General features: G+C 48.5%; 1 protein-coding gene across 1 annotated transcript in view; it reads left to right on the forward strand.

Moving 5' to 3' along the window:
- LOC144791138 (cytochrome P450 2J2-like) overlaps window positions 1–24998 on the forward strand; it is a 409659-nt gene that overhangs the window by 276911 nt on the left and 107750 nt on the right. The window contains exons 4-5 of the mRNA XM_078665797.1: window positions 10716–10876; window positions 17366–17539. Coding sequence (XP_078521923.1) covers window positions 10716–10876; window positions 17366–17539 — 335 coding nt within the window. The remainder of the gene's footprint in view (window positions 1–10715; window positions 10877–17365; window positions 17540–24998) is intronic.

Genomic DNA, 24998 nt, shown 5'->3' on the forward strand with positions numbered 1-24998 from the left:
CGTCGTCGATGGTTTTACCGTCGACGGAGCTGTCATCGGCGGTACTGCCGGCGATGATGTCGTCGTCGGCGAGGTTGTCGACAGTGTCTTCGTCGACGAAACCTTCGTCGACGGGGTCGTCGATGGTGTCTTCGTCGACGAGTCCTTCGTCGACGAAGCCGTCGATGGTGACTTCGTCGACGAGTCCTTCGTGGACGAGGCCGTCGACGGTGTCTTTGTCGACGGAACAGTCGTCGACGGGCTAGTCGTTGTCGTCGTCGGGATCTTCGTTGACGTGGCTGATGGATTCTTCGTCGACGGAGCCGTCGTCGACGGGATAGTCGAAAAGGACGTCAACGGCAAGTGGCTTTTCGTCGACGAAGTCTTTAAAGACGACGAAAAATTTTTTTTGCAGACACCAAAGGAGAAGTAATAGCTGAAGTTGTGACCGTTGCAGAAGAGGTTGAAGAGGCAGAAGTCAAAGTCGTAGTATGAGGAGACACCAGAGAAATAGTTTTAGTCTGGACTGTACTCACAGTGGACGGTCTTGATGGAGATGAGGTGCTCCTTAAGGGTTCTGAGGCTCTTTGAGAGGGTTTAGATTTTTTCTTTCTCTCAGGAGAAGAGCTCTCTCTGGATCTGGCTCTCTTGCTGGAGGTAGAGGCCTTGTCCTCATCATCTGTAGAGGATGATTTTAACCATAAAAGAACCCTTGCCTCTCTATCCCTGATAGTTTTAGTAGGGAAGGTACGGCAAATTCTACAATCCTTCACAACATGTGAGGGGTGTAGACAATAGATGCAGTTGAAGTGCTGGTCGTCCACATGGACCCTCTTCTTATGACAGGTTCCACAAGCCTTGAAAAGAGCCTTCTTTTCAGACATTTTTGAAGAAAAAAGAGACAAACTGAGTAGGCACTCAGGGAGACTCCCTTACACACGAAGCGCGGTGAAAATCTGAGGAGAACTGCCTGGGTTGGGAAGGTTCTAGAGGGTGAGGACAACTGATTGGCTGAGGCTGTTTTTTCAGGTCTTTTTACATAATGAGGTAGATAGGCTGCTAAGTTTTGGGCCTAGTTAGGCCTTTTAGTCTTTCCAGCCTACTACAAAAAAATGTAGGCACTGTTATTGTATATATTTTTACCGTGGGACTCCCGCCTCGACGACGGGGAATGATTCAGGCATGTGAATCTATGAAAGATACCCCAATACTGGATAATGGGTCTAATTGGAGGCCATGGCACCGGGGTCGCTAGCATGGGAACCACAGGCGCCCCTCCATCTTCTGAACCTGTGGAGCACAAAGGCATGCTGGCAGGGTCAGGCCGCCCAAATATGATGCACATGGCATCATAAAATTCTTTCAGTTGGGTGGGGGTCGCTCCAAGACCCGGAAAGGGGGGAAAACGCAAAGCAGACCCAGGCTCACACTCCCTAGAGAAGGGCCTTGAATGCCAAGGTTCCTCCGCCACATCATGAGACAGGCGGGGCAAATTCGAAGCATGCTTCAACTTCTTGTGTTTTTTGTGGTGCCTCTTACCTGACTTCGATTCACCGGAGCAGTGCTCGGACTTTCCTCTCAACCTGGACCAGGATCGAGACCTACGAGGCGACCTCTGCGGTGCTGCATGCCGGGCCCTGAAAAGATTTAGGGACCGCTCCCTCAAAGCCTTCTGCGCCATGGCCCGACAGTCGGAGCACGACTTGGAGTCGTGGTCGTGCTCCAGGCACCAGAGACAAACTAAATGGGGGTCCGTGACCAACATGGCGCGGTGACAGGCGCCAGACGGCTTCATCCCCGAAGTCTTCTTACTCGACATGACTCCTACACACACCTACAAAGTTGAATAAAGGGTAAAAAAAAGTCTGTCAAAAAATGACAGGGGGTAGCTCTCTTCAATGGTTCGGCGCTTGCTGGCGTGAAAAGAAAAGAACTGTTGCCAGCACGCCAGAGTGGCGGTTATATTGACGACTCAGACGTCACCACAACGACGAACACAACGTCATGCGGAGTCGCCCAACACCACCTATTGGTGCGCAGGGGTATTGCTATGAAAAATCTTCCGGTTCCTGCCTGATGCCTGGAAGTTCAAAGGTAACGACTCTGCAGTTAGATGTCTCTAGCAGATGTTTAGTTATTTCTGATTCTTTATTCATTAGTCAAATATCAATCAAGTTACAGAATTGATAGTAGTAAAATATGGTTAGTGCAGCTCATAATAAAATAATGTATTCAGCGCATTCCATAAAGGAAAATCCCTATTCTAAAAATTGTCAGTCAGAACCCATGAAGAGTTCAACGTAAAGGTAAGAGTGAGAATAATAATTTGCTGAACTTTCCCATAAAGAGAGGTGCAAATTTTTCAGTAGAATCTTTTTTTTTTTTTTACTTTATTTTTCCATCAAGATAAACAATACATTCCCCCCCAACAATTGGCATCAGTATAGACAAATACATGTGTACATAGTTCACAGTCCAAGTATGGTTCTAACATTGCAGATATAACAGGAGATGCAAGTATCAAGTCGTCGGGATGCAATGCTAGTATAGAAACTGACAATAAGTAACTTGTGCGCAGTCATCAGGGCATTACCCCACCACCTACTCTCCCTCCCCCTCTCCCGCCACCCCTTCCTCAGGTTCCGATTCCTCGGAGGAGAACAATGCAGCACTAGTCGCATCGGAGTCGCTGGCAGCCGACCCCACAGTGCACATCATACGACATGCAAGCAAGTCCTCCTGCAGCCGTTCATCTCTACGCGCATGCTGCATGTGCGTTTCTTCAGCCAATGTCCATTCCCCCACATCCCGAAGCCACAGTGTCATGTCTGGTGCCCTTTGTCCCATCCAGGTAATAGCCACCCGCCTTCTAGCCAGCACCAAGAGCAGCTGCAGCATTTTATATGACAGATTCCTCTTCCGAGGTCTGGGGACCAGGGCTAACAAGCAATGGAGCGGGGTCAGGTCAAGACGCAGACTCGTGACCTTCCGGATGTGGACTACAACTACCCGCCAGAAGTCCCCGACCAGCGGGCACTCCCAAGCCAAATGGAGAAATCCGGCCCCGACTGAACCACACCTAGGACAGGCATCCGATTTATCCGCAGCAATGCGGTGCAAAGCCACTGGGGTTACGTAAGTGTGGTGCATGAAATTAAAATGGATCACTTTGAAACGGGCGTTACACGACACCTTCCTGGTAAGCGTCCCTATCCGTTTCCGCTGTCCCGGGTCTAAGGCGACCCGTAGATCCGCCTCCCATGCCGCCCAGGACGGGGATATCGGGGGGGCTGAGTCACATCTCATCGCCGTATAGAACAGCGTTATCAGTCGCCGTCCTGTGCCGCACGATAGCAGGATATTCAAAGTATGGGACACCTGGGGCGCCGCAGGGAACTGTGGCCAGGTCGCTCTCGCCATGTCCTGCAGGCCTCTATAGTGAAGATATTGACCCCCAGTAAGACTGAAGGCCTCCGTAGCTCTCTCCAGGGTCACGAAAGACTCGTCTGGATACAGGTCTGCTAAGCTTTCACAGCCGCCCTCACGCCATTCCCGAAACGACATGTGCTCCTCCATTAATGTGACCGGTGCCAATATCCACACTGGTAGCTCCCTATGAAAAGGGGCCCGCCTCAGCACCCTTTCCACTACGCGTTGCCAAAGTCCCGCAGTGTGCCGGACAATATACGGCAGGGAGTCGTCCGCTCCTCCACCACGCATCAGAGCCACTTGTAACGTCTTCTCATCTGCGCTACCAGCCAGAAGTCGCAACTCCCAATTTTCCGTACCCGCGAACCAGCGCGCAGCTGGTATAAGTTGGGCCGCGTAATAGTATAAATCAAAACGCGGGGCTTCTAGGCCCCCCTCTTCCCAGCGTCTGACCACCGTGCGCAACGCAACTCTGCTGCGCCTGCCCGCCCAAAGCAGGGAGGTGAGCAACGTATTAAGTGTGTTGAAAATACGAGGAGGAAGAGGACAGAGGGTATTCTGTAGGATATACAATACTCTGGGCAGCATCACCATCTTCGAGACGGCCAACAGTCCCATGAGAGAGAGTGGAAGCGTGTTCCAGAAGGATACAGATGGTTGTAGGGAACTAAGCACACGGTCGGCGTTCCGGGCCAGCAACTGTTCATCAGAGACAGCCACCTGGATACCCAGATAGCGGAAGGCCTCCATCTCCCACCGCAGTCTCAGGGGCGGGAAACCCACTCTGGGGTCCTCACCGCATCCCGCAAGGGGAAAGATCAGGGACTTCTCAGGATTAAGGCGCAGTCCAGAAGCTGCGCCAAAGTGCTCCAAGTGGCGTAACAGGAGCGGTAGCGACTCCCGGGGGGAGGTCAGGTAGAACAGCGCATCATCCGCGTAAAGCGAGACCAAGTGTACCACATCCCCCACTCGTATTCCCCAGGGTGCCATCTCCGCACGGAGTGACACCGCCAGGGGCTCAATCGCCAGAGCGAAGAGGAGCGGTGACAGGGGGCACCCCTGGCGGGTGCCCCTGCCCAACTGCCACTCCTCCGAGCGGGCCGCTCCGAGTCTAACCCTGGCTGTAGGCGCACTGTATAGAATACGAATCCAGGTGCAGAAAAGGGGCCCCACCCCCGCCAACTGAAGCACCTCCAACAGGTACCCCCAACTAACTGTATCGAAGGCTTTGGCCAGGTCGATCGAGACCAGGACCTGAGGATCCTCCCTGGTACGCACTTCATGGAGAACGTGACTCAGGCGCCGGAGATTCATGGCGGTGTTGCGGCCCGGAATGAACCCGCACTGATCATGATGAACTAAGCGCGCCATATGAGGCGCCAGCCGAGTGGCCAAGATCTTAGTGAGGATTTTTGCGTCGGTATTGATTAAAGTGATTGGCCGGTAGGCCGCTGGATCACAGCTATCCCCACCCGGTTTCAGGAGCATGCAGACCTCTCACTGCCGCATAGTGGGCGGGAGTGTGGCACGTTCCAACGCTTCATGGTAAACCTGCAGGAGGTGGGGCGCGAGGATATCTGCAAACGCCTGGTAAAACTCCGGAGGAAACTCATCTCCACCCGGTGCCTTAGCCTTCGGTAGGGCGGCCAACGCCACTTTGACCTCATGAAGCGTCACCGGAACATCCATTTCCTCAGCATCCTCCCTAGAGAGAGTCTGAAGAGGCAAAGCACGGAGGTACGGCTGATACGATGCCCCCGTCACCAGGGGGTCAGCGGTATAGACCTCCTGTAGATGAGTACGAAGCACCACAAGGAGGTCCCTTTCAGAGTGCACCAGGTCCGCAGCGGTGTTTCTCAGTGCCACGATCCGGGCAGGGGCCGATTCCCTACGGAGAATCCAGGCCAGCAATTGGCCTGACTTGTTCCCCTCACGGTGGAGCCGCTGTCGATAGCGGCCAAGAGTGAATCTATCCAGCCGGTCCAGGATATCATGAACGCCCTCTCGGGCCGTCCGCTCAGAGTCCATGTTCAACCCATCCGGGTCCGATAAGGATTGGCAGTGTCTGAGGCGCTCCTCAGCACTCGTGAGTTCGCGGAGCAGCTGTTTGCGGACTCCATATGTCAGACCCATACATGCGCCCCTCACGACCGCCTTAAGGGCATCCCATTTAGTTGCAAAAGGAATATCACCCACTCCCCAGTTCAGGTCCAAATAGGAACGCAGGGACGTCTCCACATGGTCCCGTCCCACCGGATCCTGTAAAATATCCCCTGGCATCCGCCAGGTCCTTGGGCGGGAGAACCGGTCCGCCCATTGTACCACGCACGTCACGGGCGAATGGTCGGACAAAAACCGGGCCTGATGTGTAACCGATAAGACAAGGGATGCACTAATGTTGGCAGCAAGGACTCTGTCGAGCCTACTATGTGTGTTGTGTGTGGGGGTATAACAAGTATAGAGCTTCAGTCCCGGGTTACCGAGGCGCCAGACATCGACAGCACCCAGATTATCCATCACCTCCCGGAGACATGCCGTCATCCGTGGCTTCGTACCCGCGCGGGGGGATGCCTGTCCAGCAGTGGATCCAGTACACAATTAAAATCTCCAAACCAGAGGAGAGGGGCATCTAAGTCTGACACCATAAGCTCCTGCAAGCCGCCAAAGAAACTCGGGTCATCTACATTAGGTGCATAAGAATTCACCAGCAGGAAGTCCGTCCCATCAAGTTTCACTCGTATAAGAATATATCTGCCCTCAACATCTGCCTCGACATACTGAACCGCCAGGGGAACCCCGGGTGCCACCCAAATCAGGACCCCCCTGGCATAGGTAGAGAAGGAGGAATGGAATATCTGACCCCTCCACTTCTTCGCCAACTTAAGAGCACCCTCCTCATTCATATGCGTTTCCTGCAAACACGCCACAGAAACTCCATGGCGGCGAAGGAAGGACAGCACCCTGTGCCGTTTGGAGCAAGTACCCAGGCCACGCACGTTCCAAGTTAAAAATTTGAATCCCATAAGCTTTGGTCCTGCCCATCCGGGCACCCAAGTTTAGCCTCTGCAAGCAGCCTCCCAGGGGCGTGAACAGCAGTACACTCTATGCCAAAAACAGTTTCCCCCCACAACACCCCCCAGCCCCACAATGCCCCCAACCACACAACCTCTGAAAAGTACCCCCTCCTCCCCCACCCATGCGCAGGAATGGTGCAACAAAAAAAACGCCATCCCGCCCTCCCCCCGCCAGCGCCATCCAAAAACAGTAGGACTCAACACCCCGCCAGAAACAGTCCCCCCACCCCCACCCGCGAGCAAAAGGACAGCAACAACCAAAAACGCTACCCTGCCCTTCCCCTGCCAGTGCCAGGACGTGCACAGCCACCCCATACAACCCACAGACCCCACACTCACACACAACCAACCAGAACCACCCACCCTCCCCCCCAACTCCCCGAGGACCCAATGTTCCAGGACAGTCTCCGGGAATGTCCATGAAAGACAGTTACGATGCTGGGCGACGGTACGCCATAAACTCTTGGACCCCGCAGCACATCACCCCGTCCAACGGAGCATCAATCCTTTGCTCAGTCAGCCAACCAGGGTTCCCAGCACCAAGCGGAGACAGCATTAGTCTGACAAAATCCAGGAAGGAAGGCCCACCCAACCTCCGAGGGCAACAACGTTTTAGCAAGACAGTACCTTATATCAGAGCTCACTCAGGACGCGTTTCGGAGAGGGCAGTTTCCGGTATCACCGGAGGAGCGGAGTGTGCATCCGGTAAAGTTTCCTGCAAGGTATCCGGGACCAGAATCTCACCAGGTGCAGGTGCTTCAGGCGACTCCGGAGCGGCTCCCGCCGATGATGTGCCCACGTGAAGTGCCCCATCCTCCCCCACGGTAATCCGAGGCTCGGCAGAACCCCGAGATCTGGACCTGCGTCTCCCTCTGCCTCGCCAACGCTTCTGGGGCCGGGTCCCCCAGGTCTCGCGGGGGCCGCCCCGCTCACCAGGGGGTAGGTCGTCTCCTCGTATCTCGAGCCACTCCCACACCTCCGCCGGGGACTCGAAGAAGTGAGCGCGTCCCTGGGAGAGCACCTTGAGTTTGGCTGGGTAAAGGAGCATGTATTGGAGCTTCATGTCCCGGAGTTTCTGCTTCACACCCAGGTAGGACTTCCGTTGTTCCTGCACCTGTTGAGTATAATCAGGATAAATGGAAACCCGGCTATTTTCAATGGTGATGGACTCCCTTTCCCTCGCGGCCCGTAGAATACAATCACGATCTTTATAGTTCAGGATCTTTGCAATGAGGGCTCTAGGCTGCTCGCCAGGGCGTGGAGGGGGGACCAGGGCTCTGTGTGCCCTTTCAATGACAAAGACACTGGACAGGCCGGTCGGGCACAGCTGGGTACGGATCCACGTCTCCAAGAAGCGTTCAGCTTTTCCCGCCTCCAGGCGTTCCAGGACGCCCAGGACCCTGATGTTACTCCGACGGGCCCTGCCTTCCGCATCCTCAGCTCTTCTCTCCAGTGCACGGGTGGTGGACGTCAGGTGTGTGACCGATTTTTGCAAGGAAGCCACTTCAGTTTGTAATTGTGCGATGTTGCCCTCCGCATCTGAGACCTTGTCTGCCACCTTTCGGAGATCTGTCCGGAGGAGGTTCACATCTATTGATACAGTCTCGATCTGCCTCTCCAAGGCAGAATGGGATCCCTGGATAGCCTTCAGGATCTCCGCCCGGGAAGGTTCATGCGGGTCATCTCCTCCATCTTCCGGTCCCGTCTGCCGTGTGATCCTCTGCGATGGCAGCCTTAGGGTGGTATACTGCACAATGGTGTTGGGTTGGGAGGTTTTCGCAGTCCTATCCTTGCGGGTCGCCATCTTGGGGGGTAGATCGAAAGCCCCCTCGAAACGTCTCAGCTAGGTCCCGCCGGGTCCCACCGGTCAAATACAGAGCCCAGCGACAGAGCAAAGACGGAGGACCAGGAGAAAGGACAATGCAGCAGGCAGCGTCGGGTAGACTCGGTCCAAGCGATGACTCCCACCACTGGGAAAGGGAGAATGTGGCAGCCAGCAATGCACGATGCACCCACCGGTCGGGCGGGAGGATCTCCGGCGATCAGGTCAAGAACAGCCAACTAACTGGTACCCCCGGCAACCAGCGCACCCCGGGCGAGCCCCCTCACCTTCCAGGAGCAACAGGATAATGTTCGAGCCTCTAGTGGTAAGGCGCACCGCGGGCCGGGGGCACCACAGTCTGCTCTCCGCTGCCACGCAGGAGGGAAGCCGCCCCGGCAGTCGGGCAAAATGGCGTGTAGTTCAGGGGGGGCTCCATGCCGCCCGCGTCCCCCGGAGGTCAGCACCTCAGGTCGCCGCAGGCTCCACGCGGAAGGGCCGCCGCAGTTCACTGCGGAAGGGACGGAGGCCGCAATCCCCACAGCTGCAGAGAAACCAAAGGGGGCGGCCCGCGCAGGCCGCACCGGCTCCCAGCGCGGGGACGGGCCCCAAGGCCGACAGATCCGGCTGGACTAGCGCTGAGCCATCGGCGACCGCGCCGCCTCCGCCCCCCTAACAGTCCCGCAGAGCCCCAGGGACCGGGGAAGCACTCACCCGGGGCTGCGCTCCGCAACCGGGAGCTCCGGTGCAGCAGAGGGTCGGCGGAGGGAGGGGCGGGCGCCACAACCCCTTACACGGACCAGCGGGAGTCACCGGACCCCAGAGCAGCCCTCCACCAGGTGTTCTGGACGGTCGCCACTGGTCTCCAACAACCGGGGGATCAGCCGTGGACGCGATCAGCCCCGGAGCAGTGAATCGCCTTCTACGAGCGGGCCGCACGCACCGCTACTCCCTCGTGCAGGCCCAGTCCGCTGTCTCGCGTAGAGTCAGGCAAAGCCCTCAGAGCGCCGCTTCGATCTCCGGCGGCGTTTCCGGGGCACCGGAGGCTCTCCCGGCAATGTGGGGGTCCCAGACGTGACAAGGGAGGATCCGGACCATCAGCACCCCTTTGGTGGGTCCAGCCAGGATCTTTAAGGCAGGATTTAGTGGGTCCTCGGACGGAGCTGGTGAAGCTCACGTCCTGTCGGCCATGCTGCTTGGCCACGCCCCCTTCAGTAGAATCTTAATACAACATAGGGTAAATAAGCATTGGCAACAGCCAATTAGTTAGTTAAGGATAAACCTTGGGTTTAATAAAATGTCAAAAGACTCAGCCTCTCTCTCTCACACTCTCTGGCCTGCTCTGCAGCTCGACTCATCTGAATCTCATCTGTCTTGCCTGCTGCTCCGTCTGCTCTGCGAACCCGTCTGATCTGCACCCCTAAACTAGTGACAGGCTTTTAAAAAACAGTCATTCATGTTGCAAAAATGTGTGGCCTATTCCCTTCTCAATCCGATAAAAAATCTGCATTTTCCAAAAGGCGCTTTTCTCCTCGGAATTATTAAAAGAATACGTGTGCTTTTTGCTTTCCTTCGGCAAATAAAAAGAAGCTTTTTAGGACAATCATGAATTGTGCTTCCTGTCAGAAAATGAAAGACAACATTCCTTCTCCTTTGTTATCTTAAAGGCTAAGCTGTGGTCAGCTCTTAAAGTAAGCTGCATTTCTTCAAACCATTATTTTTGTAAGCTGTCACTGTGTTCTGCATTATTAAATGTAGCTTTCATTTAATACAAACTACTAATTCTGCACGCATGTTTAATTATTGCAAGTTTAACAAAAGCACATTATAAAGTTGAGACAAAATCTAAGCTAAATTACATTTAAGTCAAACTATCAAATATATTTGTGCATGTTTCAGCATTTCCTGAAGCACATTATTTATTCAAAGGAAAAAGTCTAGTTAAGGCCTGGCATTAAATATTTAAACCTCGTATTTTCAGTACCAATTGTCTGCGTGTCATTTTAAAATGCATTTTTTCACGTTTGACGCCCAAGGCAGATTAACATGGTTCTAGATTAATTTTGTAAGGTAATTTTCTTCCTCTATCAGCAATAAACATCACAAAAACGGTCAGCATACCTTTAGCGCTCCTAACTGAATTTCACTTGAGCATCAAAGAACATTCTAGGGAAGGTTCTAAAGAAACACAAAAGTGAAGAGGAGAACCGAAGGGGTGAACTGTTAGGTGAATATTTCTAGGTGGAAAAATAAATCTAAACAAGACATGGAATGTGCATGGCATGTAATGTTAATAAAGTACGACTTCTTTGTGAATTTACCAGTTCATCTAGATATTTGACCCTCTCCTTTTACCTCCAACTCTAAATCAGGCACGTATTCTCTGACATGACGTTTGGTGTCTGTATTTCCAGGGAGACCTCTGAATCCTGCTCATCTGGTCATGTCCTGTGTAACCAATGTCATTTCCGCTGTGGTCTTTGGGCATCGTTTTTCCTTTGACGATGATGTTCTGCACCTCCTCATGGAATCTACAAAATCAGTGTCACCTTTCATGATGTCCTTCTGGGGCCAGGTAAGATATCCCCAATAACTTAAGAAGTGAGTATCCTAGTCTACACATCTGCTTCTCAGGTCGAAGCAAAGCCCAGTAGCTAAGTAGTTGTGGCAATGCTGGATAGAGCGCTGTACAAACCATAATAAGGAAATACAGCAGCTATAAATCCAAAAGGAAGGCATGTCACAGTCAAGAAAAGTAATAATAAAGAATAATATAAACAATATGACAATGTATTTTTTCTTTTAATAAACAAAGTTTTAGTTTTAAAAAAATTTAAAAACCTATATATTTTTTAAATTACAGGTACTCTAAGTGTTAAGAATAGGGTTAGGATTTGGGACTGAGATGGAATTGTGGCTATGGAAACGCCAAGAATTAGTGTTAAAGTTGGGTTTATAGTTAGAGGTAGAGTTAGAGTTAAGGAAAGAGTAGAAGTTGATGTTAGCGTTGGGGTTAAAGACTGATGCTGTGGTATTCACATTATAGTGTTCTTGAGAATGAGTTCTTCATTATAGTTAAACTAACTCGAAATTAAAAAAATGTGTTTGCTCTTTCTTGGTGTGAGGTAGTGTTCTTATGTCCTTTTTTCCATGCATCCTCTTCCGACTATTCTGATTTATTAAAAATGTGCATCACACTCATAGGCCTCTGGTCTCCTATATGGGTATTCAAACAGCAAATCATTGGAGAAAAATAAACTAGAATCCCCTGGAAAGGTTAATTGTCTTAACAGGAGAGATTCCTATCACCCCATCACTAAAGGTAGTTAGCTATTCGATATCACTAAGCCAGGATCCAGAGGCATTTATAATAAAGGTTTAATACATTGGTAGAAGCAGCATACAATACAGAAAGAGTAGAAATCCATAATTGTGGGGTTCATTCTAGCACAGAGAGTTCATTAGCGATGTTGGGCAATACAGAAAATTAGTAACATTAATACAGCTTCAATAGGAGTATTGAAGAGGTCAAAGAAGAGTGATCAAGGTTAGTTACAAATAATAGTTAATAATAATTAGTAGAAATATTGTGGTGACTATCGGCCAGATTCATGAACCGAAAATCGGCTCGCAAAGGGCCAGATTCTGAGAATCTGGCCCTTTGCGAGCGCAATTATTGCATTTGGGATTCATCATCCCAAATGCAATCATCGCTATTATAGAATTCGCTATTGTGCGAGGAATTGCATTTAAGGAATCTCTATTAGAGATTCCTTAAATGCAATTCATCAACCAATTTTAAATTGCGAATTCGCTATATTTGGCCGCTATTTACCACGAAGTCTGACTTCGTGGTAAATAGCGAAAAAATAGATTAAAGCACTTTAGTGCATTTTTTTTCTTTTGCATGTTACACACACACATGTCCTTTGGACATGTGTGTGCGCAACACCTGTGTAATGTTGCATTTCAGGGGTGCTACAGGGTGTCCTTTGGACACCCCTGGCACCCTTGAAATTGCTGCTAATCGCTAATAAGGAACATGTAGGAATCGCAATATTTTTTGCAATTCCCACATGAATCCCGTTTTGCAAGTCCTTAATAGCGATTCCTTATGATTCGCTATTAGGGGCTCGCAAAACGGGAGAATGATGAATCAGGCAGCAAGTTCGTAATAATTTCTTCTTTTCCTCTGATTTGAAAAGATTCTTACAACTACACTTCTATTGTGTCTGAAGCTTCTCAGGCGCCGGGGTGCATGAAAGGATAAGTTACTTACCTGTAATCCTAGTTCTCTTCCAGGGGTATATTCGTCAAAGTCATAAGCAGTGAATAATCCCCGCCCACGTCGGGGGACCCCGGAGCTTATACCAATATATATATATATATATATATATACAAACATATATATGTATACACAAACATATATATATATATATAAAAACATATATGTACATACATATACAGGTTTATGCTTAGAAATTAAAGTTAGTAAACTTTTAAAACTATACCTAAATATGTATGAACGTACATATATGTAATTATGCAGCCCAAAATGAGTACTCCAACCAAAATAGGGACAAACAGCCAGAAAAGAATTCAGCATTACTTGTAGTAATAAAGAACATTTAAGACTACTTGTAATAGAGACCATACACCCAAATGGCTTCATACAAGGATCTTTTATTTTCCAGAACGAGGAAAAAGAGAAGACGGATTCCTGGATCGGCTTGTGCGGCCTGGGTAATTACGGAATCAGGTTTAGGTTGCGCTACCAGGCAAACTGGAGAACCCTGGGGCGCCCTATATTTCTTCTCCAAACGAGGAACAAGTGCCGGGATAGAATTTGGCGTCTGCATCAGTTTGACGCCCTCATTCCAGATGAAATTAATTATGGGCACTGCCCGGACCTGTTTAAATGGTTGACTGTTGAAGTCATAAAGAAAACAGTTCTCATCTTTTGTACGTATAGGGAGCTTGAAGCGCAGCGCCGCTCATTCCATAATTTGGTGAAAACCTGCTATATCCACCGGGGGGAATCCCCTGGACCCGACAGTGGCAGCGACGGCGTCTGGATTTGGTAATCGTCCCAATCAGCCATGTTCCCATCATCATCGTCCTCAACTTCACCGTCCTCCCGATCTGGGCGAACGTCATCATCCTCGTAAACAGTGGCATGAACCTGAATAGAGGTTGTAGGTGGTGCAGATGACGCAGACGGCTCTGGCATGGCAGTAGAAGAAGGCAGCGCTGTAGCTGTAGGCACTGTAGGCTGAGGAGACCCCTGATGAGAAGGTGGAAATCGCCTATTGTAATCTTCCAGCATATATTGAAGATTAGAAATGAGGGAGAGCGGTATTTGTGCTGTGGGAACCTGAGCCGAAGGTCCCTCCTCGTGGTAGTAAGGATCTCCCTGATCATCCTCATAGTCCTGAAACTTAATAACCAGGTCCGAAGGGCTTCGAGCTGCCTGGGATCTGTCATCTTCCTCCTCGTCAGAACCAGAGTCATGCTCCGAACCAGTGGCAAAGAGAGGAGATGAAGGCTGCGAGTGGCGTGGAATGGGAAGCTGATCCAAAGGTACACGCCGACGGTGGTGCAGAGGGTCAACAGCAGCAGCCCCGGAACTTGAGGATGAAAATGGCACCAGAGGCATTGATGCGAAAGAAGACGTCGACAATGATAACACCGTCGACGGGATATCCACCGTCGACGAAGCCACCGATAAAACCGCCGACAGCAAATCCACAACCGTCTACGGAGCCGTCGTCGACGGAGCCGCTGTCGACGGAGCCACCATCGACGGAGCCGTCGCCGACAAACCAGTAGTCGACGGAGCCGTCGTCGACGGAGCAACCGCCAACAAAGAGGCTCTCTTCGCAGAGGACGTCGACGAAGATCTTGATGTCGACGAGACTCCCTTCTTCGATGTCGACGAGTAGATTGGATTCGTCGACGAGAGATTTAAAGCTTACAGACACAATCGTCGACACTGACGTCGTCGACGCAGCTGCCGTCGACGACCCGCTGGCAGAAGTCGTTGTCACTATCATCGTCAAGGAGGTAGAGACGGCAGATTTCGTCGTCGGAACGACCGTCAACGGTCCCGTTGGCGATTTTGCACGTTTTTTAAAGGAAACATGCGCAGAAGGAGCCGTTGATGCCTGAGAGTCAGATCTCAAGGGCGTAGGCGTAGCAGGAAGAGGAGAAGACAAGGCAGGAGCCTTTTGAAGGTCAAGTTTCCTTTTCTTCAGGAAAGGAGATGGCATATCCTGCACACTGCTACGCTTAGAAGTGGCTCTAGACCCAACTAACGCAAGGCTTTCCGCATCAGAAAGAGGTGAATCCTTCTCCTTCAACCTCTGCAACCAAAGGAGGAGACGCCCCTCCCTGTCCTTAAGGGTCTTGGTGGAAAAAGTCCTGCACATTTTACATTTGCCTACCTCATGCTCTGGATAGAGGCAATAAATACACTTCTTGTGAGGGTCCTCTGAGAAGAGCCGCAACTTCCCACACGAAGCACAAGGACGAAACAAAGGTCCAGATGTAGGAGCCCAAATACCGGTCGGTAACGGCCGAATTCGGCCGTTACCGACCGGTATTTAAGATTAGGCATGTAGGGGGCCAATTTTACCGAATCAGTAAATTTACCGAATCGGTAAAATACAGAATCGGTATTTTTACCGATTCGGTAACTTGCAGATGTAGGTGGGACTCTTCTGAGTCCCAAAGGCCTTTCAGATTCGGTATTTTACCACCCAATCTAATTGGGTGGTAAAATACCGAATCCAGGTGTGCATGCACATGTGTGCATGCACACCTATGCCATGTGACAGACAGACATGCCCTTAGGGCATGTCTGTGTGCCATATGGCACACATGCCTGTATTCGGGGTGCTAGAGGGTGTCAAAGTGACACCCCATGCACCCTTGCTGGAATCGGTATTTACCAAATCGGTAAATACCGATTCGGTATTGCCCATTGATTCCTATGGGCTTCAAGGCCCATAGGAATCAATGGGCAATACCGAATCGGTATTTACCGATTCGGTAAATACCGATTTTTACAGATTCGATAATTCAATTACCGAATCTTCCTAAATCTCCCTCCTTCATATTTACCGATTCATAAAAACCGAATCGGTAAAATTCGGTATTTATGAATCGGTAAATACGATTTTCCTACATCTGGCCCATAGTCTTCTTACTTGAAGACATCCCAAAAAAATGTAAGAAATCCACAAGGAAGTAGAAGAAACTGAGCAGAGCTCAGGTAGACTTCCTTCACACGACATGCGGTAGAAAATCTGAAGGCCTGAGCCTCTGAGGAGAAGGTTCTAGAGGGGTGCTTGCGCCTGATTGGCTGTAGTTTGGACTAACATAATGACTTGGATAGGTTATGAGAGTACTTTTTTCTTCTAATGTTTTCCTATGTGTTAATGCTAACCTTGGTACTTATAAGTATTTATGGTTTTAGAATGTATGTAATTATGTTTTTATATACATATATTGTTGGTTTTATTGCTAATTTATTTACCGTGGGGCTCCCACTTCGACGACGGGGAATATTCAAGCATGTGAATCTATGAAAGACACCCCAATACTGGAGAACAAAGTGCAGTGTGGCCCCCTGGTCTGCTGGTACACGGGCCAGCCTGTGTTTCTCGCCCTAACTGAATAAATTAGCCAATAGGAAGTCGGTAAACAGAGACAACCTGTTGTGCTTGGAAAACAGTGATGAGGATCTCTGAATTGCTGATTGCAGTGTGGCCTTAGCAGCCTGAGCCAAAGCTGCAATCAGTCAATTAGAAGATTTGTTCTTGGCAGCCCTGAAACTTGGACACTTGTTTTGCAAGTACAGGCTTTGCCATGAAGTAAGTTAGCTATAGCAGGGAAGCCATAATCAGCATGGTTTAGGCGGTTCAGGCTCTCTCGCAATCATCTACAGGTCAATTATCACCCACCCTAATATTTGCAAAGCAAAATTCACAGACCCAAAATCGACAAAGGTCCGTGAACTAACCTTGTTCAATTGGATTTGTTTTATATTTTACATTTCTGTCTGCAGGAGACCTGTATAGGTCCATATATCTTTTTTTTAATTCTTTCAAGCTCACTGAAAAAACTTTAAGAGAATGAATCTACACCAAACCAAGGAAAGCCGATTATTTGGCAAAGTTCTACTTTCATTCCAAGTTTGTTGCAATTTCATTGAAATGTATAGTGTCGGAGAGACAATAATCATATTTGAATTGAAATAGAAAATTACGTTTTTTGATACCCCATGTTTTTTGGACTCCACTTTATGAATATGTGCAAAACTTACACGCCAAACCCAAATGAACTAAAACTAAAACGTTTATTTGAAAGTTTTGTGCATATTCAAACAGCACCAAAGCTGGTAAAAAAATGCCTTTTTGTATCAAAATTCTGCCCTAACCATAACTAAACTGGTGCTATCGCAGCCTGTGCAATATTGTATAATGTGATATTAATAATTATTTGTGCTCTAGTAACTTGCTGAGACTGGAGGAAATCATTGTTAATTTATACCATGAGGATATACATCCAGGCTAAAAATGTTAAAGTTTATCTATAAATATAACAAACACTATTTTATTTTTTTACTGAGACCTGGAATTATGGTTATGCTTATCCTCTACAAAGCATGTTTTTCATGAATCCGTTTCTATTAGGAATTATATAGCTCATTTGTAACAATGCAATGCTCTATTAAGAAGCAAAATTATTGTACTGTACTATCGTACATGCTTCACTGAAATAACTGGTTAGTGCTGTTGAATCTCTGCCTGATCTGGATTATTATCATTGAACCCCCTAAACAGTGAAAACCTGATGGAGACTGTAAAGAAGGGATACAAATGCATAAGCACAGCAACCATAAAATCACGATTCTTGTCTTTTGAATGTGTTCGATTCATTATGAAAGCAAAAAAATTGATTTCCAGTACGGACTGTGGGTTATTTGGCTACTTGTGTAGTACTACATTACATGTGTTTGTTATTTAATATGAAGTATAGTAGTTATTGTGTTTTTCTTCAGCTGTACGAGACCTTCCCACAGCTGATACGCCTCCTCCCAGGCCCTCACCAGAAGGTCTTTGAACTCTTGGAGTATGCCCGTAATTACGTGAAGAAGGAGGTAAGGGATCACCAGGAGAGCCCAAAGGATGAACACCAAGATTTTATTGACCTCTACATCGACCAGATCGAAAAGGTGAGTAGATGGGTGTGGACTACTTGCCGCTAAGTGAAGAATATTTACATTGTGACCTTCTTGAGATATTGTCATAAATTAGACTTTAGATGAAGTATGCAGTTTCTACATGGACGGCTTGAAATAGAAATTGTTTCAGTACACTCCGATTTTGAAAAATAATATCAACAAGAACAGACGATTGGGCACGCTCCCCCCCTCATTAAAGGTTTCAATGTAGGAGAAATGTTAGAAGCAAAAGATGCAGGAAAAAAAACATCAAAAGGGACAGAGATATGCTTGATTTTTTGGGGAACAACTATTAAATTGCTTCACATTTACATTCATTCTGTGTAAATGTATCCGATATGGGACTGCGATTTGAAGAACATTACCTGGATTTGATTAAACTAAGAATACTATGATATTTATAATTACATTTCCTAAAATCCTGCCTATTGGAGATTTCAGTGCTAAGTGGTCAACTAAAGAATCAATTTCAAGCCTATGTACATGTACTTTTGGAGGTCAGGTACTACAGCCTTACAAAGACAAATCTTCTTCCCATTATTTAAATAACATGGCACTAACACTATTAGTTATGCAATTGGACTGTGCAATCAGGTTGACATGTCATATATGCTTCTCCCACGTGCAACTTCCATTGAGTCAGCATGACTGGTCATAAGGGGTACACATCAGAGTACATTCTAATGGATTGATAACAAAATTTGGAAATACTTCTAGCAAGGATCTGTATGTACTTTTAAGTATTATGTTTTTAAGCTAAGTTATTTTATTTCTAGACAAAAACTATGATAGAGTACTTTGTGATTATTGTACCACTTTTAGCTGAGTCTGTAAAAATATTGGTATCCATTGTGAGTATCCTAAAAATCTAGCATTAACCCTGTCCTCATCGACATATGTTGGGCAACCTTGAACTAGAAGGAATGGTTTCTTACCAGTAATTGTAGTTCTCCTTCATGGGAATCTCCATTGAGATCATGAGCACCAAAGGATATTGGAACATTTCTTCCTTCAGTCTTATTTCAGTAAAGCCAGAAAATACATGTGACAAAAATGTACAATTTAGCAGCCTAAGAATGCTATATTGCCAACTACATTAATTTACTTTAAAAGCTGGTAAGACATAAAATCCTGATGTGCCACTATGAAGTAATAAAATGTGCATTTTAAAACATCCCTCACAACCCCTTGTAATCTCTTTTCAAATGAATGTAGGAGAAGGACACGACAATACAGCTTTAGTAGAGGGAAACGACAGTGCACATTTAAGGGTTCCCAGCCATCAAGTATCCCATTATGTCCTCTTGGTGGTAGTTACATCAGTTAGTTTTGATGCTGCTAGTGATTTTTAAGTACAGATTGACTTCACCTGTACACAGTGGTTCTCCAGTATTGATATATTTTATAGATTCACATGCTTGAATCTTCCTCATCATCATGGTGGGAGTCCCAGGGAAACAGTAGAAATAGAAGAACTGAATACATTACATCGACCTTATTCAGTGAATTGAAATTAAGTAATTTTTCTATGTATGCGTTTGTTTGACTGTCTGTATATTTATTTTTTCTAAAGTTTCTTTGTCGTTATGTTGTACCCAGGCAATGTCTAAAAATGTGTTGTGTTTTTTGTAAAATGTAAAAGGTGGGTGTGGGTTGTATATATGATATGTGTACATTGTTTGATGGATTTTGATACAAAGAAAAAGTATAATAAGCTGTTTAAAAATTTAGAAAAATAAAAAGATGTGAAGTGAAACCTTCGGTGTCACATTGAGTCAGGGCTGTGTTTCATTTGTAAAGGAAGAGAATTAATACCGAACAGTATTGGCAATTCTAGTGGTGTTTTGTTTAATGGGCCTAGCCTAACTGTTGAGAGGCCGTACCTTCTGTTGTTTGTGAGCGCTTAATGAGCCATGACTGAAAGCCAGATGGCGACTGTGTGCGTCACCGCGCGTGTAACCGCAAGCTTTAGGGCATAAGCGTTGGGTCGGATTTCTAAAGCCCACTAACTAAATGTCTCGCCAGACCAGCGCATGCGCAGGGTTAGGCGAGATCTAAAAAGGGTCATTTAGGCCCTATAAAACATGTGGGAAATCTAGAATTTTCTCAGAGGATACCCACAAGCAATGTCTCTATTGCCTCTACCCTGACCATAAAGCCAGGGAATGCAAATACTGCTGAACCTTCTCGACCAAGACCCTCAAGGATAGGGAAGAAAGACTGCTCCTCTGGCTCCAGAAGAAAAAAGCTGTTTTTGAATCCGGCTCTGACACTGAGGAAAAGCCCCATTCTTCCTCCAGGATATGAAAAGAAGGCAGCTCCTCTTCTCACCAAGGGGACTCCAAGACATCTAAATCACAGGCACAGGAAGAATCGGAGGGAAAACGCCAGAGAAAACAAGTAGAAGGAACTCTAAAATCATCTTATGCTCCAGTCTCTGCTTTTCTGACTCCTGTGAAATATCTTCTTTCTCATCCGTCAACGGCGTTGTCGATGAGGGCTACCACTGTTGGTACACAGGAGGTCATTTCTTCGCCAGCGACGGCAAAAACGTTGACAGTCACAACGTCAACGGCTACTGCATTGGCGGGCCCGCAGTTGACTTGACGACGGCGTCAACGTCGACGAGTCATCGACGAGACCTTCCTCTACGCATCTTCCTCCGCTGATGAGAATTTCTGTCTACGACCACTCTGTCGACGATGCTATCCTCCTTTCTGCCGACGGTGGGGGTATCAGCGTCGACGGTACCGTCAACGGGAGAAAAAATCCATTTGGGACCTTCAAAGATATAGGACTTATCTAAATATCTCCATTGCCTCTAGCACATTTGCTTGACTTTCAGGAGTCTGAGGATGATAGCATGTTTGGCCCTGCGTATAGTCCTTCTCAACTAAAGGTTAAGTGTCAGGGCTTTGTTGATGATGAGGACTTCGAGGACATTAGTCCTACCTCTTACCTTGCGGGAGAGTATTCATTCACTCATAGAGCTACTGTACAACAGCCAGAATCTTTTCAAGAGCATTATCCCTATGACAAAGAGGATCCTAGCCATTTTAGGGAACCATCTATTAACGTTCCAATATAGTTGGTAACAGACTTGCATCACATGCTAAGTGATTACTACAGACGCTTTCCCAAGGCTTATGTAGAACAAGCAGGACAATTAACACCTGAGCCCATAAGAGAAAAGGTTTTGCCTCCTCCTATTGTTATTCCTGATGATACCCAAAATGTGGACCAACAACAGGTAGAGGAAGGAGAGATACACACTGATGTTGACCCAGGGCAAATGGAATGATTACATAGTTCCCACCGCCTCATCTCCTATCCCTCCTCCTGCAGACTCCCCCCCTGCTGACATTGGGAGCTTTCATGACCTACTAGAGCGTGCCTCTAATCGCTTTGATCCACCTATGCCAGTTAAACTGAGTGTTTCTTGTATGACTTTGACACCTCAACCGCGGCCGAAAATCTGCCGCGGTGCGGCGGCTTTGAAGAGTGGGCGGGGCCGCGTCGGCCAACGGACCTGCGAAGCACTATGGAGGTAGTGCTCGCAACTGCCTTTGCCCGACAGAAGTAGCGAACGGGTTAAGCCAGGCACTCAACGATCCATAGGGCGATCCCCATAGTGGATTACTTATGGCAAGAAGGTCTAAAACTGATGCGGACACCAGCTTCTATCCCAATGGTAATTCCGAAACTGGACAAAGCCCTTGATAATTCACCCAAATGATTCATTTGGTCATGCTAGACGGGATACTGTTTTCATGCAGGCCGCACAAAGAAGAGCTAAAAACCCAGCAGCTCAGTATTCTGCACCTTCAGATAAAGAAGGACGCCGCCTGGACAACATGAGTAAGAGACTTTCCGCTCTGGCGGCTGCCTCCTATAAGGGCGTCCAACGCTATGGCCATTCAGTGGTGAATAAATCAATTAATCAATCAAGGTACTTGTAAAGCGTGCTACTTACCCGTGAGGGTCTCAAGGCGCTGGGGGGTGGGGTGGGGGGGTATGGAGGGTGTTCCAGGTTTTGGCGGCGAGGTAAGAGAAGGATCTGCCGCCGGCGGTCGTGCGTTGAATGCGGGGGACATCTGCGAGGGCGAGGCTGGCGGAGCGGAGCTGGCGGGTGGGGGTGTAGAAGCTGAGTCTGCTGTTCAGGTAGGCTGGTCCGGCGTTGTGGAGTGCCTTGTGTGCGTGGGTGAGGAGCTTGAAGGTGATCCTCTTGTCGATGGGGAGCCAGTGCAGGTCTCTCAGGAGGGGGGTGATGTGGCTACGGCGGGAGCGTTCACGATCAGTCGGGCAGAGGCATTTTGGATGCGTTGTAGCCGCCGTTGGTGTTTGGCTGGGATTCCTGCGTAGAGTGCGTTGCCGTAGTCCAGTCTGCTGCTGACGAGGGCCTGTGTCACCGTTCTTCTTGTTTCGGTCGGGATCCATTTGTAGATACGGCGGAGCAAGCGTAGGGTGTTGTAGCAGGAGGAGGAGATGGCGTTGACTTGTTTGGACATGGAGAGGGAGGAGTCGAGGATGAATCCTAGGTTGCGTGCGTGGTCGGTTGGTGTTGGTGCTGTCCCTAGCGCGGTCGGCCACCATCGAGTCGTCCCAGGCTGTGGGGGTGGGCCGAAGATGAGGACCTCCGTCTTGTCCGAGTTCAGTTTCAGACGGCTGCTCTTCATCCAGTCGGCGATGGCCTTCATGCCCTCGTGAATGTTGGTTTTGGCGGTGTGGGGGTCCTTGGTGAGGGAGAGGATGAGCTTGGTGTCGTCGGCGTAGGAGATGATGTTGAGGTTGTGGTGGCGGGCCACTTGTGCGAGGGGGGCCACGTAGATGTTGAACAGCATCGGGCTGAGGGATGAGCCCTGGGGGACGCCGCAGATGATGTCGGTGGCTTCTGACCGGAAGGGTGGGAGGTGGACGCTCTGGGTTCTGCCGGAGAGGAAGGACGTGGTCCAGTCAAGGGCCTTCTCTTGGATTCCTGCTTCTTGGAGGCGTGCCTTTAGGGTGCAGTGGCAGACCGGGTCGAATGCGGCTGACAGGTCCAGGAGGATGAGGGCTGTTGTTTCACCATTGTCCAGTTGGCGTCTGATGTCGTCTGTGGCGGCAATGAGGGCTGTCTCGGTGCTGTGGTTTCGTCTGAATCCGGATTGGGACGGGTCCAGGATGTTATTGTCTTCGAGGTGGCGGGTCAGTTGAATGTTGACGATTTTCTCGATGACTTTTGCCGGGAACGGGAGCAGGGAGATGGGTCGGAAGTTCTTGAGGTCCTTGGGGTCCGCCTTGGGCTTTTTGAGGAGGGCGTTGATTTCGGCGTGCTTCCAGCTTTCCGGAAATGACGCTTTTTCGAAGCAGATGTTGATGACCTTCCGTAGTTGGGGTGCGATGGCCGCATCTGCTTTGTTGAATACGTGGTGTGGGCAGGGGTCTGACGGAGATCCTGAGTGGATGGAGTTTATGATCTTGCGTTTCTCGTCGTCGTTGGTGTTGGTCCAGGAGGTCAGGTGGTTGGCGCTGTTGGTGATCGCGTGGGGGGTGGGGTAGTGCATCGTTGGTGAGGTCGTGGAGTTGAAGCTGTCCTGGATGTCAACGCTCTTGCGGTGGAAGAAGACGGCCAGTGAGTCGCACAGTTCTTGTGAGGGCGGGATGTCGTTGGCGCTGGCGTCGGGATTGGAGAGTTCTTTCACGATGTGGAAGAGCTCTTTGCTGTCGTGTGCGTTGTTATCCAGGCGGTCTTTGAAGGAGGATCTCTTGGTTAGTCTGATGAGGTGGTGATGTCTGCGGGTGGCGTCCTTGTGGGCTGCGTGGTTTTCTGGCATTCGTTTGTGGAGCCATTTTTTCATCAGCTTGCGGCAGGCGAGTTTGGAGGTCAGGAGGTCGTCGGTTAACCAGGTGGCTCTCCTGCTGGCGTTGTTGTTGGATGGTCTCCTGAGTGGGGCGAGGGTGTGGTCGCAGTCGTCGATTCACTGTCTGAGGTTGCGGGCTGCGGCGTCAGGGCAGGCGGGGTCGATAGGTGGGTTCTGGGCGAGGGTGGTGGTCAGCTGGTCTTCGGTGACTTTGTTCCAGTAGCGGCGCGGCGGCTGTTGGGTGCGATGGTGCGTGGTTGGTTTTTTGAAGGTGAAGTGGATGCAGCTGTGGACGGTTCAGTGGGGTTCGGAGGTGTGGTCAAAGGCGATGTGGGTTCTTGTGGAGAAGACGGCGTCCAGCGTGTGGCCTGCGGCGTGGGTGGGTGAGGGGATGAGTTGTCTGAGGCCGAGGTTGGCGAGGTTTTCGATCAGAGTGGCGGAGTTGGCGTCGTTGTTGTTCTCGAGGTGGAAAATAAAAATGCATGTTTACTTACATTAATTATTTATTAATTTTAAGGTTAAGTATTTTAAGTATGTTTTAGGCAATTATATTTATTATTTCATTAATTTTACATTACTTATAAGACATTTAAACAAAATTGATATTTTAACTAACTATATTATTTACAACAATATTTTGGATTCGATATTTTTGTACTAACCTGTTTGTAGATAAGAATTCGATATTCTGGCATTCTATATTTTCTCCATGATATTTTGGCAGGTCGATATATTGCTCCTCGATATTTTGGCAGTGATCCCATTCAGTACTACTATTTCTACTGTTACCGTGGTACTCCCACCATGACAACGGGTAAGATTCAAGCAAATGTGAACAGTCCTCCAGGTTGCTACTTTGCTCATCTCAGAAATTTGAATATTTTTCAATAAAGCAGCAGCAGCTAATTTATCTCTATTGAGTATTGTAGTGTTAGCTTTTTGATAGCACAGGAGAATGCAAGAAGTTATCCATTTAGACACTGATTGTTTTGAAATGGCAAACTCTGTCTTCAATGAATCATAGGTGACAAATAACTGTTTGCACTTTCTTGAGCTTATCTGGGTATAGTTTTAATATTCTTTTCATGTCAAATATGTGGAGAGACATCTCTGAAAAAAAAGGGATTCTCATTTTTTTTATTGTCAGTAAGTAATGATTTCATTACCATAATAATCCAAAATCACCTTTGGGAGGAATTTGGGTGAGTTCCTATTACAATCCAATGAATTTGAAATATTGTGTAGGATTCATCGGCTCCAGTAGCATATGCCAGTCGGTCTCTGTCAGACACCAAACAGCGATACTCTTACACAGAGAAAGAGGCAATAGCGATTCACTGTGGATGTCACCTCTTTCACAAGTGTCTCTAATGTCACCCTTTCGTTGTCCAAACAGACCACAAGCCACTGATACCCCTGTTCACTGGGTTGTCCTCAAAACCACCACAGAGGACTAAAAAATGGATTCTCCAACTGCAGGAGTACTGTTTCTGCTTATGAAGAGTCGGATGCCGATGATGTGGAGGAGTATATCAAACTAGTTGTCGAGAAGTCATGGCCCACACCCTTCTCACTGGGGGAGATTGTAGAGAGCTTGAAGGGCTTACAAT

The sequence above is a fragment of the Lissotriton helveticus genome, chromosome 11 (genome assembly GCF_964261635.1).
Source record: "Lissotriton helveticus chromosome 11, aLisHel1.1, whole genome shotgun sequence".
In the NCBI taxonomy this organism is placed as follows: Eukaryota; Metazoa; Chordata; class Amphibia; order Caudata; family Salamandridae; genus Lissotriton; species Lissotriton helveticus.